This window comes from Sphaerodactylus townsendi, linkage group LG01 (assembly GCF_021028975.2).
Source record: "Sphaerodactylus townsendi isolate TG3544 linkage group LG01, MPM_Stown_v2.3, whole genome shotgun sequence".
Lineage (NCBI taxonomy): Eukaryota > Metazoa > Chordata > Lepidosauria > Squamata > Sphaerodactylidae > Sphaerodactylus > Sphaerodactylus townsendi.
Genome location: NC_059425.1, coordinates 122,135,461 through 122,152,126, shown reverse-complemented (window position 1 = coordinate 122,152,126; position 16,666 = coordinate 122,135,461). Strand labels below are relative to the sequence as shown.

The 16,666-nt window shown below is 42.7% G+C and overlaps 1 protein-coding gene across 8 annotated transcripts in view; it reads right to left on the bottom strand.

The window, feature by feature from the left end:
• AK9 (adenylate kinase 9) overlaps nucleotides 1-16,666 on the bottom strand; it is a 94,378-nt gene that overhangs the window by 53,806 nt on the left and 23,906 nt on the right. For all 8 annotated transcript variants that reach the window (XM_048492898.1, XM_048492906.1, XM_048492913.1 and 5 more), the window contains 4 exons: nucleotides 16,294-16,438; nucleotides 10,969-11,097; nucleotides 2,624-2,695; nucleotides 202-353 (listed from right to left, as the gene is read on the bottom strand). In XM_048492898.1, the coding sequence (XP_048348855.1) occupies nucleotides 202-353; nucleotides 2,624-2,695; nucleotides 10,969-11,097; nucleotides 16,294-16,438 (498 nt within the window). The remainder of the gene's footprint in view (nucleotides 1-201; nucleotides 354-2,623; nucleotides 2,696-10,968; nucleotides 11,098-16,293; nucleotides 16,439-16,666) is intronic.

Genomic DNA, 16,666 nt, shown 5'->3' with positions numbered 1-16,666 from the left:
CCCACGACAGGGGCGGCGACAGCGCAGCCGCCCCAACGCGGCTGCTGTCGCGCCCCCTCAGCGTGCGGCATCCCTGGTGCTCTTGTAAACAGTGCCTTTTGATGACCCCGCCCGGGCGCACGGCATAGGGGGGTTTGTGGTGAGTGGGGAAACGCCCATAAACTCTGTAAAATTACTTATATTTGATATTAGTGTTTTTACCTCCATTACGGCTTCTTGTAATGCTGTAGAATACATTTCTGGTGGCAGTAATATGGGTGACTGCAGTGCAACTTGAATTGCTTTATTTACTATATCTTGGACCTCTGGGTGGTCAGCAGTTATGTTTGAATCTAGTACTTGTAATGCTGAGTCTGTGACAATGTTAGAAAAATGTAAACATAAATATGTTGATGAGCTCATTTTAGCAGGCATTTTATAGAATGTTCTGTATAAAACATTTATATTCCACCTCTATATAAAACTTAAAGGCAGCTTAATAAATAAATAATAAACAATACAATCAATCAATTTTAAAACTGACAATAAAGGATAAGAGTCAGTGTGATACAGTGCTTAGAGTTCTGGACTATATCTGGGAGACTAAGGTTCCAATCTCCACTGGGCATGAAACTTACTGGGTGACTTTGGGTCAGTCCCCACCTTTTAGCCTAGGTTGTTGCAAGAATAAAATGAAGGCAGAGACAGAACCATGTCCATCACTCAGTTCTGGAAGAAGGGATGAGGTAAAACATACTAAATATATTAATATCAGTTGGGGGGATAAGATCATAAACATCCTAAAATAACCTAAAATCATTATGAAAGTGAGTAACTTCAGTCTAAAAGAATCGATAAAGCCAAGATAATAAAATTTCTTAATCTGGTGTCTATATGTCTGGAGTCAGGCAAGCTTTTGAGGGGAGAGAATACTATCCTTTAAGGCCTTACGCGGCCTGGGACCCTCGTATCTTCAAGACCGCATCACCCCATATGTCCCTACACGGTCTCTCCGTTCAGCTGAGGCCAATCTACTGGTGGTTCCTAGCCCCTCAATGATGCGGCTGGCCTCAACGCGAGTGTCAGTGGGCTCCTTTACGGCTCTGGCCCCAGCCTGGTGGAACACTCTTCCTCCAGCTGTCCGGGCCCTGTGGGATCTTAGCGAGTTCCGCAGGGCCTGCAAGACGGAGTTGATCCGCCGGGCCTTTGGAGAGACCAGCCACTGAAGGTGCCCCCCTCCTCCGCTTTGGCTCCTTACATCTGAGCCCTTTTCATCTAATGGGACTTGCCATCCCTCCCTCTTAGGGAGGATTTAATTAAAAATGGGGTTTTGTGGGACACCTCTGATTATTATTAATTTTACTGCTGTTTTTAAAGGTTTTGAGATTTTGAGATTTTATGCTGTACTGAGATTTTATGTTGTACACCGCCCGGAGCCCCTTGGGGATGGGGCGGTATAAAAATCTAACTAACTAACTAACTAACTAACTAACTAACTAACTAACTAACTAACTAACTAACTAACTAACTAACTAACAAACAAACAAACAAACAAACAAACAAACAAACAAACAAACAAACAAACAGAGTGTAGCTACCAACAAGGTCCTGTCTCTAGTGCTCATCCACCAAGATTCAGAATCGAGGCACCCTGAGCAGCTTCTTCAGTGATGACACCAATTGACAGGCAGTTACATACAGAAGAAGATGGACCTTGGGATGTTTTGGTGCCAGGCCTTATGGAACTACAAGGGTCTATTTTAGCATTCTGATCTGAAACAAACTGGCAGCTTTCCAAACTACTTTTGTACAGAGGACAACATAGATTGCACTACATTAGTCCAAACTGGATTTAATGAGAACATGGATAACTACAGCCAAATCCTGTTGCTCCAAGTGGTTTGTAGTTGGGGGACCAGCTGAAGTTGGCTAAAGATGCCATTGCCATAGGCAAGATCTGTGACTCTTTAACAGGGTGTGTAACACCATCCAAAATAGATGACCAAGCACAGGAGACTGAAATGTAAAACAGTCCAATTGGAGGTAAAACGTGCCCCGCAAGAGCAGAAGGATAGACTTTGAAAACCTTGAGTGGACTTTTTATGGCCTAACAGCACCTCACTCGTACTTGTACAGAACTTCAGTTCCTCATTCAATTATCACATCTAGGCAGAGTTTCCATAAATATGAAGCATTTTAAGGCATATAAAATACAGAATGTCCTTAATTTGTTAATAAAACAGATCTCATCTCAGAACAGGATGATCATCAGCATTTTTTTTCCTCATGGTACTCTTCATCATATTTTCAATCGTATTTGTATCCTGGCCCTCCTCCATTTTGTCCTTACTTCAACCTTTTAAGAGATAAGGTTGAGAGATACTGGAAAGTCCAAGCACATCTAAAAAGTTTCATAACTGCTGTAGGTTTTGAACAGGCACCTTCCCTGTTCTACTCCAGAAGTCCAACCAAGGTTTGGGTAACCCACAGGGGCATTTATGTTTTAGGGAAGTTCTTTAGGTGGTGACAGATGGCCACCATACACTGGTCCAAATGGCCCATGCATTTCTGTTTCTTCTATTACACATAGCACCAATCTCTCTATTATAACAATTACTATTATAGTTGCCACTACAAATAGTACCAGTTTGCTCTTCCATCTCGGATGTGGACAACTCTCTAGATGCCACTTCTCTCACAGTGCTTCCCGTAGTTACTGACATAGGAGTAAAAAAAATGTAATGAATGTTTTGTCCTTACTACAACGTTTTAAGAGATAAGGTTGAGAGATACTGGAAAGTCCAAGCACATCTAAAAAGTTTCATAACTACTGTAGGTTTTGAACAGGCATCTCCCCTGTTCTACTCCAGCAGTCCAACCAAGGCTTGGGTATTCCAAAGGGGCATTTATGTTTTAGGGAAGTTCTTTAGGTGGTGACAGATGGCCACCATACACTGGTCCAAATGGCCCATGCATTTCTGTTTCTTCTATTACACATAGCACCAATCTCTCTATTATAACAATTACTATTATAGTTGCCACAACAAATAGTACCAGTTTGCTCTTCCATCTGGGATGTGGACAACTAGATGCCACTTCTCTCACAGGGCTTCCTGTGGTGACTGACATGGGAGTACAAAAAAAATGTAATGAATGTTTTGAACAATAATGATTTTGCATCTATTTCACAGAAGCATCTCTTCCTATGTAAAATTTAATCAGCTAGATAAACCAATCCTTCAAGGAGTATTTAAATTGGTAATCAAACAAACAAAGAACCTTTAATGGCATTACAACATTATATACATAGATCCACTTAACCCAATAGAGGGAAGCTAAAATAAATGGACAGGTAGAGAAGGCTGATGTTCAGGATCTGCTCCTAAAGCGTTGTTTTATATACAGGTCCAAAAATTTGGTGACTGCATCGTTTACATCACTACTGGAGCTGTCCAACAGAAAGGTGATCTTTAAATTGGTAATCATTCACACAATGCACACAAGACATAAATAATGTATGCCTGAAGTACTCATCCCCTAAGGGGTGGCAGGCTGGACATTAATAAATAGATCATGTTTCTAAGGGCAGGTCAAGACTTACTTCTGCTTCCCATGACCAAAGCTGATGGTTAGGAACAGCTTTGTAACACTGGTTGATAAATTGCATTACTTGAAATTGAAGTTCATCAATGAAAATATTATACTTTGTATTTATTTATTTATTTATTTATTTATTTATTTTTATTTTTCAAATTTATATCCCGCCCAACCCCCGAAGGGCTCTGGGCGGCGGACAACACAAAATTCAAATACAATAGGCATAAAAACAATATATAAATTAATCACTAAATAACATATTTAAAATGCAGCAAATTAATACATGATACAGCAATGCCCGCAAAGTCCCTCTTAGACCCTCCCGAGGGGGAACAGAAGCAAGGATTCCATACTTTTTTCAAAATGTTAACAGACTCACATAATAGTATGATAGCAAAAAAAAAATGTTACACTTACCCATAACTACTGTTAATTGAGTGGACTTCTGTGCAGGCACGTAGGAGACTGGGCATGTGCAGGCCTGCCATTGAGAAGAATAGCAAGCTTTTCTTCAGGCATTCCTGTAGTAACAGAGTGCTCCTTCCCCTTCCCCCTTGGAACCTTGGGTGGGAAGATTTCCCACCAAAATGGTCTCAAGATTGTAGAGGGAAGGAGCAGTCCCCTCTGTTCTCCAACCCCTGCTGCGGACAAGTTTCCTTGAGAGGTAAATGGACACATACAGGTAAGTCAGAGTGGTGAAGGAATAGTCCACAGTGAGGAAGGAAGGAGGAATGTGTGCCTGCACAGTAGACCATTCAATGAACAACAGTTACAGGTAAGTGCAACATTGTTTTCATCTTCATGGTCTTTTGTGCAGTCCCACATGGGAGTGTAGCAAGATAAACCCCTTGGAAGTGGGATGACACTGTGAATGAAGCCTCTAATCCGGCTAAACAGACCATGTAAAGCCAAACACAGGGTGAGACTATATAATGAATCTCCATTCAATAAAAACCATACCATGTTGTGTGTCAACAAACAGCAGTTTATTACACAGTTTACTTGAACAGCCTTTGTAACACTGCTCTCCCAACAGGTCTATTGCTTCTGGAGTCCACATCCATGGCAGTGACATAAGTATAGATTTTTTATGGGGGGGGTTCGGGGGCAAGGCCACGCCCCCACCCGCCCCTGGGGCCGTGGACACACCTCCCCAAGCCCCGCCCCTGGCCTCAGTGCTTATAAAAGCAGCTTTCCGAGGCCAGAGATGGAAGACTCCCCTGCCCTGTCCGCCCTCCCCCACCGGCTGGGCTCCCAGCTGGTAGCAGCAGTCCCTTCTCCCTCCCCTCCAGGTAGAGGGGTAGCTAGGGAAAATGGAGCCTGGTGCAAAACCTGAGGTTTGCACACACTCCCCCCATGGGTGGCTGCTGTTATGCTGAAATCCACTCCCAAATAGCATCACTTTCAATGGTGTTTAAATTAGGGAGCCCAGATTCTTCTTTTAGATCCATCTTAAAGGGAGAATCTGGGGTCCCCAGTTAAAACAACACTGAAAGTGATACTGTTTTGGGGTGGATTATCCACCACCCAGAAACAGCATCACTTTCAAGGTTTAATCTGGAGATCTCAGATTCTCCCTTTAAATCGATGCTGAAGGGATTGGATTCAAAAGGAGAATCTGGGGAAATCTGGGGGGTCACTTTTCATGCTTTCAGGGGTGCAGTTGTTAAGCTAGCAGCACCAAACTTTCAGGGTATCTTTAGGAGACTCTTCTGATGATACCACCCAGGTTTGGTGAAGTTTGGTTCAGGGGGTCCAAAGTTTTGGACCTTCAAAGGTGTAGCCCCCATCTTCTATTAGCTCCTATTGGAAACAATGGGGGATGGGGCACCCCTTTTGGGAGTCCATAACTTTGGACCCCCTGAGCCAACCTTCACCAAACCTGGCTGGTGTCAGCAGGAGACTCTCCTGATAATACCACCTAGGTTTAGTGAAGTTTGGTTCAGGGGGTCCAAATATATGGATCCTCAAAAGGGTAGCCCCATCTACTATTAGCTCCCATTGGAAACAATGGACCTTTGGAGGTCCATAACTTTGGATCCCCTGACCCAAACTTCACCAAACTTGGCTGGTATCATCAGGAGTGTCACCTGACAATAGCCTGAAATTTTGGTGCCGCTTGCCTAAAAATGCGGCCCCTGCAGGCCAAAAACTGAAAAAACCCTTTAAATACAAAAAGCCCACAAATGGTGGGCGGAGCTTCGGACATGCAATGGGGGGGGTTGAACCCGAGAACCCCCCCTTACCTAAATCCTTGATCTATGGCATAAAGCTAGACAAAAGTTGATGTAGAGGACCATATTGCTGCTTGGCAGATGTTTCTGGTATCAACATGTGTAGAGAACACAGATGAGCATGCTTGTGCTTATGAGGAGTGCACACACACAACAGTGGGGCAGTCGACTTCAGCCATGGCATAAACCTTGAGGATAGCCCTGGATACCCACTTTGACAGTGTCTTAGACAGTGCACAGCCCCTTACAAGGCCATGCAAAACAAACAAATGAACTTTGGTCTACTCATAAGTATTTTGTTCTTTCCAAATAAAACAGAAGGGCTCTTCACATGTCTAAACAATATAGGGTGCACTCTGCACCCTATGAGGAGGGGGGGGAAGCATTAGCAAGTCCAGCCTCTTTTAATGAACCAAATAATAAAAATAAATGGCAATTTGCACAAACAAGGATCAACACCCCATTCCATGTTGAGAATCATTTCTACTTCTCTCCCTATGACCTTCTAGTAGAGGCTTTTTGTAAATTTAACAGAATCTGTTAAGCCTTCTCTGGCCACTCTACCAATAGAGGATCAGCCATACTGCTAGATGGAGTGATTGAATCTCCTGTCGGTACAAGGAGGTCTCTGCTGGAGGAAAATAGTGCACTTGGCTCTATGCCAGCCTCTGTAGGGTGAGGAGCCAGTGTCTCCTGCTCCATATTGGAGAAATGACGATGGAAGATGACTGGTCTACCTGAAGCAGAGGGAATGAGGGAAAGATGAAGAGCAACATCTCATGTCGTGTGTACAGAAATGCATCCCCCAGGGAGCCTGACCCATCCTTGAACAGGTGCAAAACTGAGGGCACTTTAAGTTCTGGAACGAAGTGAACAGATCTATTGCCAGGCTTCCCCATAGGTCAAACATCTAGCTAAGACCACGCATGATGTGAAAATTCTTCCTGCTCAGGGCATCTACTAATATATTGTCCTTTATTGACATCATGATGAAAATGGCGTAGCACCAACAGGGCGGGGTGGGGTGTGATGCCCTGGACGTACACCGGTGTGGGGGCGTGGCGGGAGCATGGCAGGGGCACAGGGCACGCTTGTGTCCTGGGCACAATTCCAGCTCACTCTGCCCCTGTTGTCCTTTCCTGCAATATGTATAGCACTCAGGGAAATGTTGTGGTCTATTGCTCAAAGCCTCTCTATGAAATTGAAGGGAAACCATGCCCCCCCTCCATTTCAGGATGTAGTATTGTGTTGTAGTGTTGCCTGTGATGACCTGGACATTCTTTCCAGACATCAACTCTGAAAAAGTGATGAGAGCTAGTCTCACTGCCCATAATTCTAGCATGTTATCATGCAGATGAAATTCAGCCTCTGACCAAACACCTTATACAGAATGATCCGTACAAAGAGCACCCCAACCATATAAAGAGGCATCAATAAACAGTAGCTCAATTGTAGGGACCCCAAAGGAAACCCCTTACAAAAGATTGTTCTCATGATACCATCAGGAAAGGGATCTAATTTCAGCTTTCAGCACCAAAAATTTCAATCATTGGTGGTCCCATAGAGGGTTAAACTGGAAAATGAACCAAGCCTGCAGTGTTGCATCCTAAGCCTGGCCTGAGATACCACTATGGTGGTCGAGGGCATAAACCCCAAAAACTTTTCAATGGTTATGGCCCACTGGATTGAAACTTTGAACCAGTTTGGCTATTGAGACTGCCCTAAATATGGGCAGTAACACTTCATGCACACATGAATCCAAATCTGCCCCGATGAAGTCTATAGAAGTACTAGGAATCACAACCGATTTTTCCTCATTAACCAATTGCCCTAATAGTGAGAGGGCTCTTTGGTAACTTGAACCTGGGGGACCATATCCTCCTGGGAATTGCCCACTAGCAACCAGTCATCTAGATATGGGAAGTACCTAGATGGGCCCTTAGCAGCTAGATGGGCCACCACCACAGCCATGGATTTTAGTGAATACCTTTGGTGCTGTTGCAAGGGCAAAAGGCAGCACCATGTATTCATAAAATGTATCACTACCTGAAATATTGCCTACAGTCGAGATGTATGGAGATGTGGAAGAATGAATCCTGCAAATCAATGACTGTGAACCAAGCACCCAGAGTTACTAAGGGCAAAATGTTTATAAGTGTTAACATCCAAAATTTACATACTCTCAGATGTTTATTGAGAGGGCAAAGGTCCAGTATGGGAGGGCAAAGGTCCAGTTCATCTCCCGACTTGTTGATCAATAAATATCTCAAATACAGACCAGTATTAGCTTGGCTGGAGGGAACCTCTGAAATCACACCAACACTGGAAGAACTGCCCGGTTCTTGTACAGGAAACTCATCACAGGGTCAGCTGAGCCATCCATTGCGGTGACCAGAGTTAAATTCAGTCCAATGGCCATATGAATTATCTGTTCCAAGTACATAGAAAGGCCATCGGAGGGAGAAATCTCCAATGCTTGGCCAAACTCGTTCTAAGGAGACAGGATCAAAATTCTCTCAGAATCCTCATCAAAGGAATCCCTAGGGTCTGCTGAAATGTGATTTGGCAAGATGCTGCAGAAATTAGGTGAATACCTGTCGTCACGGTTTTTTGGAGTAATCTTGACATCATGATGAAAAACAGCGTTAACAAGGGCTGAGAGATTCTTGGCGCCAAGGACTGGAGGACATTCAGCTACAATGATGTCTATGAGGGCTAGTCAAAGCCTGGCATCAAGGACTGAACAACTGGTGCTTTGACAGTCAACAATATGAACTGATAGATTCCTGGCATCAAGGTAACATGTCCTGGAAATGGATCAGGATTTAAGAACATAAGAACATAAGAACAAGCCAGCTGGATCAGACCAAAGTCCATCTAGTCCAGCTCTCTGCTACTCGCAGTGGCCCACCAGGTGCCTTTGGGAGCTCACATGTAGGATGTGAACGCAATGGCCTTCTGCGGCTGTTGGTCCCGATCACCTGGTCTGTTAAGGCATTTGCAATCTCAGATCAAAGAGGATCAAGATTGGTAGCCATAAATCGACTTCTCCTCCATAAATCTGTCCAAGCCCCTTTTAAAGCTATAAAGGTTAGTGGCCATCACCACCTCCTGTGGCAGCATATTCCAAACACCAATCACACGTTGCGTGAAGAAGTGTTTCCTTTTATTAGTCCTAATTCTTCCCCCCAGCATTTTCAATGAATGCCCCCTGGTTCTAGTATTGTGAGAAAGAGAGAAAAATGTCTCTCTGTCAACATTTTCTACCCCATGCATAATTCTTTTTGTGGTAGGACTCTCTAACTTCATATCCCCCCTCAGCTGCCTCTCCTCTCCAAACTAAAAGAGTCCCAAACGCTGCAGCCTCTCCTCATAGGGAAGGTGCTCCAGTCCCTCAATCATTCTTGTTGCCCTTCTCTGCACTTTTTCTATCTCCTCAATATCCTTTTTGAGATGCGGCGACCAGAACTGGACACAGTACTCCAAGTGCGGTCGCACCACTGCTTTATATAAGGGCATGACAATCTTTGCAGTTTTATTATCAATTCCTTTTCTAATGATCCCCAGCATAGAGTTTGCCTTTTTCACAGCTGCCATGCATTGAGTTGACATTCCCATGGAACTGTCAACTAAGACGCCTAAATCCCTTTCCTGGTCTATGACTGATAGCACTGACCCCTGTAGCGTGTATGTGAAGTTTGGATTTTTTGCCCCTATGTGCATCACTTTACATTTTGCTACATTGAACTGCATGATTTGCTCTCGCTATGGCTACGAACAGGTCACCCCAGATAAAATGATGGGGGTATGGCCAACATCCATAACATCTCAGTGCCATGTGGTCTCAGCATCATCATGGACAGCACCAGGCTGTAAATCCTGACATCGTGGGAATCACCTTCAGGCCTCTCTTCCACAGCTTGAGATTGTCTATTTGGTGCTGGGGACTGCCAGCTCACCTCCATGACATTGGAATGGGAAGATGAGCTAGTGCGTCAACTGGTAGATCTACGAGAAGTATCCTTGCTCAAAGGAAGAGAAGGTGATGACCGATGCTGATCCTCTTGACAACCAGGATTATGACTGCTCAGCGAAGTCAGTAATTTCCTCAGTGAAGTTCTGGAAGCCTCTGGACATGGGCAGTGGATTTATGATGAGGGGAGTGTTCCCTTTCCACAGGTTTGGGCTGCTTCTTGGCTTTCAATGAAGGGGGTAGGGATAGGGCTCTGTCAGCTTGCCCCAAAGTGGATGGCTAAGCAGTTGGAGCCAATGCAACTGAGGGGTTTTTAGACAATTTCCCCCAGAATGAACAGAAATATCTGGCGCCAAGGAGTATGGGGGTGTGGCATACAAAATAGTCTTAAGTCTCGATGCTGAGGCAAGCCTTTGAGGTAAGCTGGGCACAGGCCTTGCACAAGGCCAGAATATGCCCCTTACTGAGGCAAAGAAGCCAATTTGCATTGCTGTTGTTCTGCGCCATCTTCACTATGCACTTGGAACACTTTTTGAAAAGAGCTGCACCCTTTTTCTCCATGTCAAAGCTGAATTTAAAAAATCCATATGAAACTGTACATAATAATACCATGAAGATAAACTAGCTTTTTCATCAGATTAACATCATATGTTGTTAATTCTCAAAGACAAGGTGTAACTATATGGTAAGGTTTAAGTTTCTATATGGCAAGATTTCTCTATTTCTGTAGGTGCTCTAGATCTTTTTTATAAATCAGGGCCCTCAACTGATTAATATATATATGTAGTAAACTGCATTTTTAAGTAAAAGGATAATTTGCAGAGCAATCCTATGCAAATTTATTGCAGTCAGAGCCCAGTGAAATCTATGGATTTAGACTGGAGAAACTGTGCACGATTGACCTGTTAATCAAAGAACTATTCTATCATAGACATTTGAATTTGATGTAAGGAGCTGAAAGTCAGTCCTGTCAGTGGTTACCAGTAGGGATGATGTGAAATACAGCAAGACATCACTGTTTAGATATTCAATTCTCACACCATTCAGGACTTCATAGATGTTTTGTTACTGGATGTGGCAGACCTTGCCACTAGACTATGGTTTAAAGAAAGAGTAAAACAGATAAGCTGCAAGTCAGCTCATCTCTGATAGAGTATGTAGTAGTAGAGAAACAAATTACTATACTTTGACTTCTTTGACTTCTAGATGTTGCAGCACTAGGTTGTTCAGATGAACTTTCTTCATCAACTTGGAAACTTTCTTCAAAGTCCTCTAATTCTTTATCACCAGTCAACTCTTCGGCACCTAGTGCAACTGTAAGAGATTACTAATTTACATATGGATTATTTATTTACATTTGGCTATTTTCCCTTATTTAATGAGCAATTTTTTAATAATGGAAAATATCTGTCTGGACTTCTAACACACTTTGGTTAGTAGATAAATAATAAGTAATCAGAAGTTACCCAAATCTGGCTTAGAGTGTGTTCAATCTGATATTCAACTAATTAATTTAAAAGTCCTAAATGGCTCCTAGCCAGGCACTGAAAAATGACTGCAGTCCTTATGAAGCTACTTGTGACTTTAGTCATCATCGGTTGGATCCTTGCTCTGTGTCCTCACAAGTGCTGATTTGGGACAGTTATTTTTAGCTAATGAATCCAGGCTCTGGAACCCCCTGCCCCAGAAAGCTTGCTTTACTATTTAATTCTTTGTCTTCTGGTGACATCTATGAGGACGACTCCCCTTTGTTGTTAACCTCTAAAGATCCTTTGGCTACATCACCAGAAGCATTCTATGCTTTATTTCTCCCTTTTATTTCCCAACAGCACCCTTGACTTGTCTTACTGCCAGCTGGTCCACCTTCCCGCAGGTCTTCCCATAAGAGCCCTATAGTTTATAGATAGGCAGACTTATGTATAGGTTTTGATTTGTTTCCCATATAAAATTGTTTTACTGCCATTCTTGTTATTCCATTCTCCCATTCTCTATGGGGAATAAATATTTTTCTTATTTGAGCTTTTATTCACTATCATTCTTTTCAGAGTGCTGCCCTGAATCGGGACTATGGTACACATAAGAGAAGATGCCAAATCTGATTGATACCTGTTGGGTCTTAAGCATGTAAACAATGCTTTGTACATTAGACCCCCAGAATGCATACCTATTTGGGTAACACTGATGTGATCTCAAAATGTGCTATGATGCTACTATTTTAAGTGGGTTTGGACTGCATCCTCTGTTTAGGATTGAAGTAATAGTTAATTAGCAGAATTAATAGTGTGCCTTGGAGAGAAACACTTCTTACTGTGACATGCCTCTGAAGATGGGTATAATGTTAGGAGCAAAAACTACCAGACCACAGCCACACAGTTTGGAAAACCCACCATGCCTAGTTGATTCTGGCCATGAAAGCCTTCAAGAAGACAATTAGCAGGAGGTTTCTGGTTTGGTCACCATTCATGCTGCCTGCTCTCCCAAGGAGAGACAGCCCTGGTGTTTTTTCTGCTCGCAATATAAGTTTCAGGCAAAGCAGCTTTGTTAATTAAACAACGATGAGGAGAACTTACACTTCAACAGGGTGGATAGGAGAGATGAGAGGAACTGGAATATTGCCAGTGACCCTGTTTTTGTTGCCCATCAAAGCACACTGAAACACACTGAAACACAGTCAATGATGCGACTGACCTCCACTCGGGCCAGGACCTTTTCAGCCCTGGCCCCTGCCTGGTGGAACACTCTCCCTCCAGCTGCCTGGGCCCTGCGGGACCTTGGTGAATTCCGCAGGGCCTGTAAGACTGAGTTGTTCTGCCAGGCTTTTAGAGTGTCCAGTCGCTGAGAGTGCCCCCCTTTTATTCCTCCAGTTCGGAGTTCCCATGATCATCTATGGGACCCACTTCTTGTTTTGCTTCCCCCCTCTGGGAGGGTTTTAATTGGGGTATTGCGGGACGTCATCTTTGTTAATTTTATCACTGTGTTTTAATCTAATTTTAATGGGGTTGTTTATATGGGTTATTGTACACTGTGTAGAGGAAGTTATGTTGTACACCGCTCAAAGCCCTCCAGGGGTAGAGCGGTATAAAAGACCCATAAATAAACCTCAACACTGAGAACAGTAGCAGCTTGCTGCTGAAGCCAAATGCTGAAGCCATATTTGACGAAGAAACGTGAAGAACAGAAATGAGATTACAGGAACATCTCGCCTGACAGCTTATGTTTCAACCAGTGTGAGTTTTGGTTTGGCTTAAAGATGAGTACTGTCTGTGTGCCTGTTAACTGCTAACTGAACTGCATCACTGTCCCTGGGGGAACTGCCATTTTGTCAGTCTGAAGGGGAAACTTCAAAGGAGCTGAAAAGCCATAAGCTGTCAAGTGACTTTTCAAAGTGGGTGGCAATGTGAGAAGTGCAGCAAATGATACATACCGCATCTGAAAATAAAGTCCTCCTTGGTGTTTGTGAATTGTTGGAATGCCAGATGAGGAGATGGGTACACAGGAAGATTGGACTGAATAATACTGAGTCAATAAGGACATCTTCTGGTGAACTTATAGAACTGTACTAAGAATTTATAGAACTGCATTAAAGTCAAAATTACTAACAAGACCCAGAACAGGTTTGGATACTTCAAATCCAGAGCCAATTCCAACAGTGTTAATCTCTATGCAAACAGACATGTTGGATATGAAATCAAAAGTGGACCATATAGACAAAGTGGTGGGGGAGATCATTGAGATAAAAAAGGAAATTAAAGGACTTATTGTTGATTTAATAAAGATGAATGAGAAATCTAAGACCTTGGAGACCAAGACTGAAGTGAATCAGAACGAATTCCCTCACCTATTTATTTTATTTATTTATATTTCGAACTTGTAGGCCGCCTCTTCCCCAAGGGGCTCGAGGCGGCTTCCAACATGGCTGTTCTCCGACAGCAAACTCAACAACACAATTTAACACTCTTAAAACCAGCAGCAGTCACATAATTTAAAACAACTCTAAAGAGAAAGTACTTTGGCTAGACCTTAAACAGAGAGAATGCATGTTGAGAACACAAGGTATGTTAGAGAAAGAAGGAGAAGACTTTAGAAAAGACTTTATTCCAGAACTGGCAAAATTTATGCCTTTCCCCTATTGGAGGAATAGAATCTATAGTGGATAAAATTTATTGTGTACTGTCAATAGCAGCTAAAAACAAGAACCTCCCACAAGATCGTATGATGTATTTAACACAAAGATAATTTAAAGAGGAGATTCTTCACATGCACTACAAAAAAAATGCAGTTGCGATGTCAAGGATTAATCATGTTGAAAGAATTTCCCAAGGAAATATTACTGAAGAGAAAGGAATAGATTCCTTACAGATGCGCTGAAGGAGAAAATATCCTTTTAATGGTTATTGATAGATGCATTGAGTTTTATTTTCAATGGGGCCTACCAGAAGATCACAGATAACCAAGACTGAAAAAGTTCTTCAGTAAGAACAAACAAAAAAACACCTTCAGACAACCTGAAAGTATTAGCTACTTCATTCTCATACTGATTTGTCTAATAAAACATCAAGGAAATAAATGGATTAGTAGGAGAGTTAGGAAGGTTAGACAGGAAAGTAAGCAGGTAAATTGGGGAAAGACAAAGGAGTTTGGGGTAACTATAAATGCACAAATAACTGGCTTGATATAATATGGGGGTATGCAACAGTCAGAATGAAAAGAGGAAGAATATATGTTTATAAAAGGGGCCTGGTCATGTGTTGCTATGGCTCAGTCTGCTGAAGTGGAAAAGAAAGAAAAGGGGAAGCGAACGGTTCAAACATGTGTCATTGAACAATGCTTGCAAGGGAGGGAAGGGGAAAGGGGTCCCTCACTCCCCTCGCTCTCTCCCATTCCCTTGCATGGCACCCACCCCGTCCCTCCCTAACGTTCCCCTTCCTCTGCTAGGGTGGGTGGGCCTTGTCCAGGTGGCGGACCCTGTCTCTTTCACTCCCTTCCCTTGCAGGTGAATTACCTAGCTTAAAACACGCTGGGAGGCATGAGCTACGTTGTGTTCAAATTTCAGAGCATTTGGTCCAGCAAACCCCTGGACCCTCCCTCACCTTCCCCTTCCTCCGCTAGGGTGGGTGAGCCATGTCCAGATGGCGGGCCCCATTTTTTTCACTCCAGATGGCAGAAGTTTTCAAGGAAGGCATGGTTGTTTCCCTTGTATCAGAGGGTGTGCTTTGACGGCAAGCAGATAGCGCTGTTGCGGAACAGAACTGTGGTTCCAACTGTCACATGTGTGGCATGTACACAATAACTGGCACAGTTGTGACATATACACAACAGGAGGTGTGGAAACAGTAGGGAAACCTGGCCGCACGCGAATGCGATGTTGTGTGAAAATTTCAAAGCAATCGGTCCAGTAGTTTGGGAGATTACCTGTCAGCAGAAAACGCACTGATAGATTTTTATATATACTAGCGTGCCCGGCCACGCGCTGCTATGGCTTCAGTCTGGTGAAGTAGAAAAGAAAGAAAAGGGAAAGCGAACAGCCCCTCTCTCCCCTCCCTCTCTCCCGTCCCCTTGCATGGCACCCCGCCCCCTCCCTTCCTAACGTTCCCCTTCCTCTGTTAGGGTGGGTGACCCATGTCCAGATGGCAGACCCTGTTCCTTTCATTCCATTCCCTTGCAGGCAAAGTGTGTTGCTGTTGATGTCCATCAGATGGCGCTATTGTGGAACCATACCATGGTTCCAACTGTCACAGATGTGGCAAGTACACAATACCTCTCACAGTTCGACTGAAATGCACCCCTAAGAGATGATTTTTATATATATATATGATATCTCATATATATATATGATATCTCATTTTAGTGGAACACACTAGTGGAACACACACATTAAAGGGTTATCTAGTTTTTAAAAGATGGGATAAATATTAAGAAAATTTGGTATAAAAGTTAAGGGGATTAGTAATTTGGAAAGTATATGTAACAAGGTAAATGCAAGATGAGAGGAAGTTAGATTCTTTGTTCTTTTAAACTGATCTTATCTATATAATGTCACTGTATGGGCACTCTGTATTTTATGTTTTTTATCTTTCCTTTCCTTTTCTTTTTATGTAGAGTGGCCAGTTCACCATTCTTGAATTTTGGTATAGAATTAAAATTTAAAAAATACAATAAGTAGAATGTCTGAGCTATTGTTTCTTTTTATTATATTCATGTTTATAATTTTATTTTTATGTTAATATATGAATTTATGTTTGTTAGATTTGTTTCTGCCTCATGGCACTTTTTGGACACATGGATGAAGATTACCTGGTGCATATTCTTCCATCAGTTGCATGCATTAAATGCCTTTGATATTGTTACTACATCATGCATGATTTAGGCTTCTTAAATTATGAATAATTGTGCTTTAGTATAATAATATTTCACTTCCCTTTGGGAAGAATGCTGAAATTGTATCTTTTCAATGTGGCCCACAGTACTAAGTATCTCAGGATACAATAAACGACTATGAAACCTCCTTACATTCTTCTCTGAATAGTCGTTCCATTTCAATTTTTTCTTTCACTTTGGCAATGCCTGCTGCTGTTGCGTCTGAACGAGTCTGCTCTATGAGTTCTAACCTTGCTTCTTCCAAATGGCTCTTAAGCAGAACATCCATATCAAGAACCTAAGGAAAGTGTTTGAAAATTAAATCTTATAAAAGGATGGATATGTTTGTACATAAGTGCGTGCGTGAGTGGGTGATCCACCTTCTGCTCATTAAACCTCAGTCCAAATTTCAGGAGCTCTGTCTGGTCAATAGGTAAAATAGGTAAAAAAGTTCAGATTGTGGGTAAAAGAAAGTTCTGGAAGACTGAAAGTTAATTCCTCAGCACAAAAAAAAGAAAAAATCCAG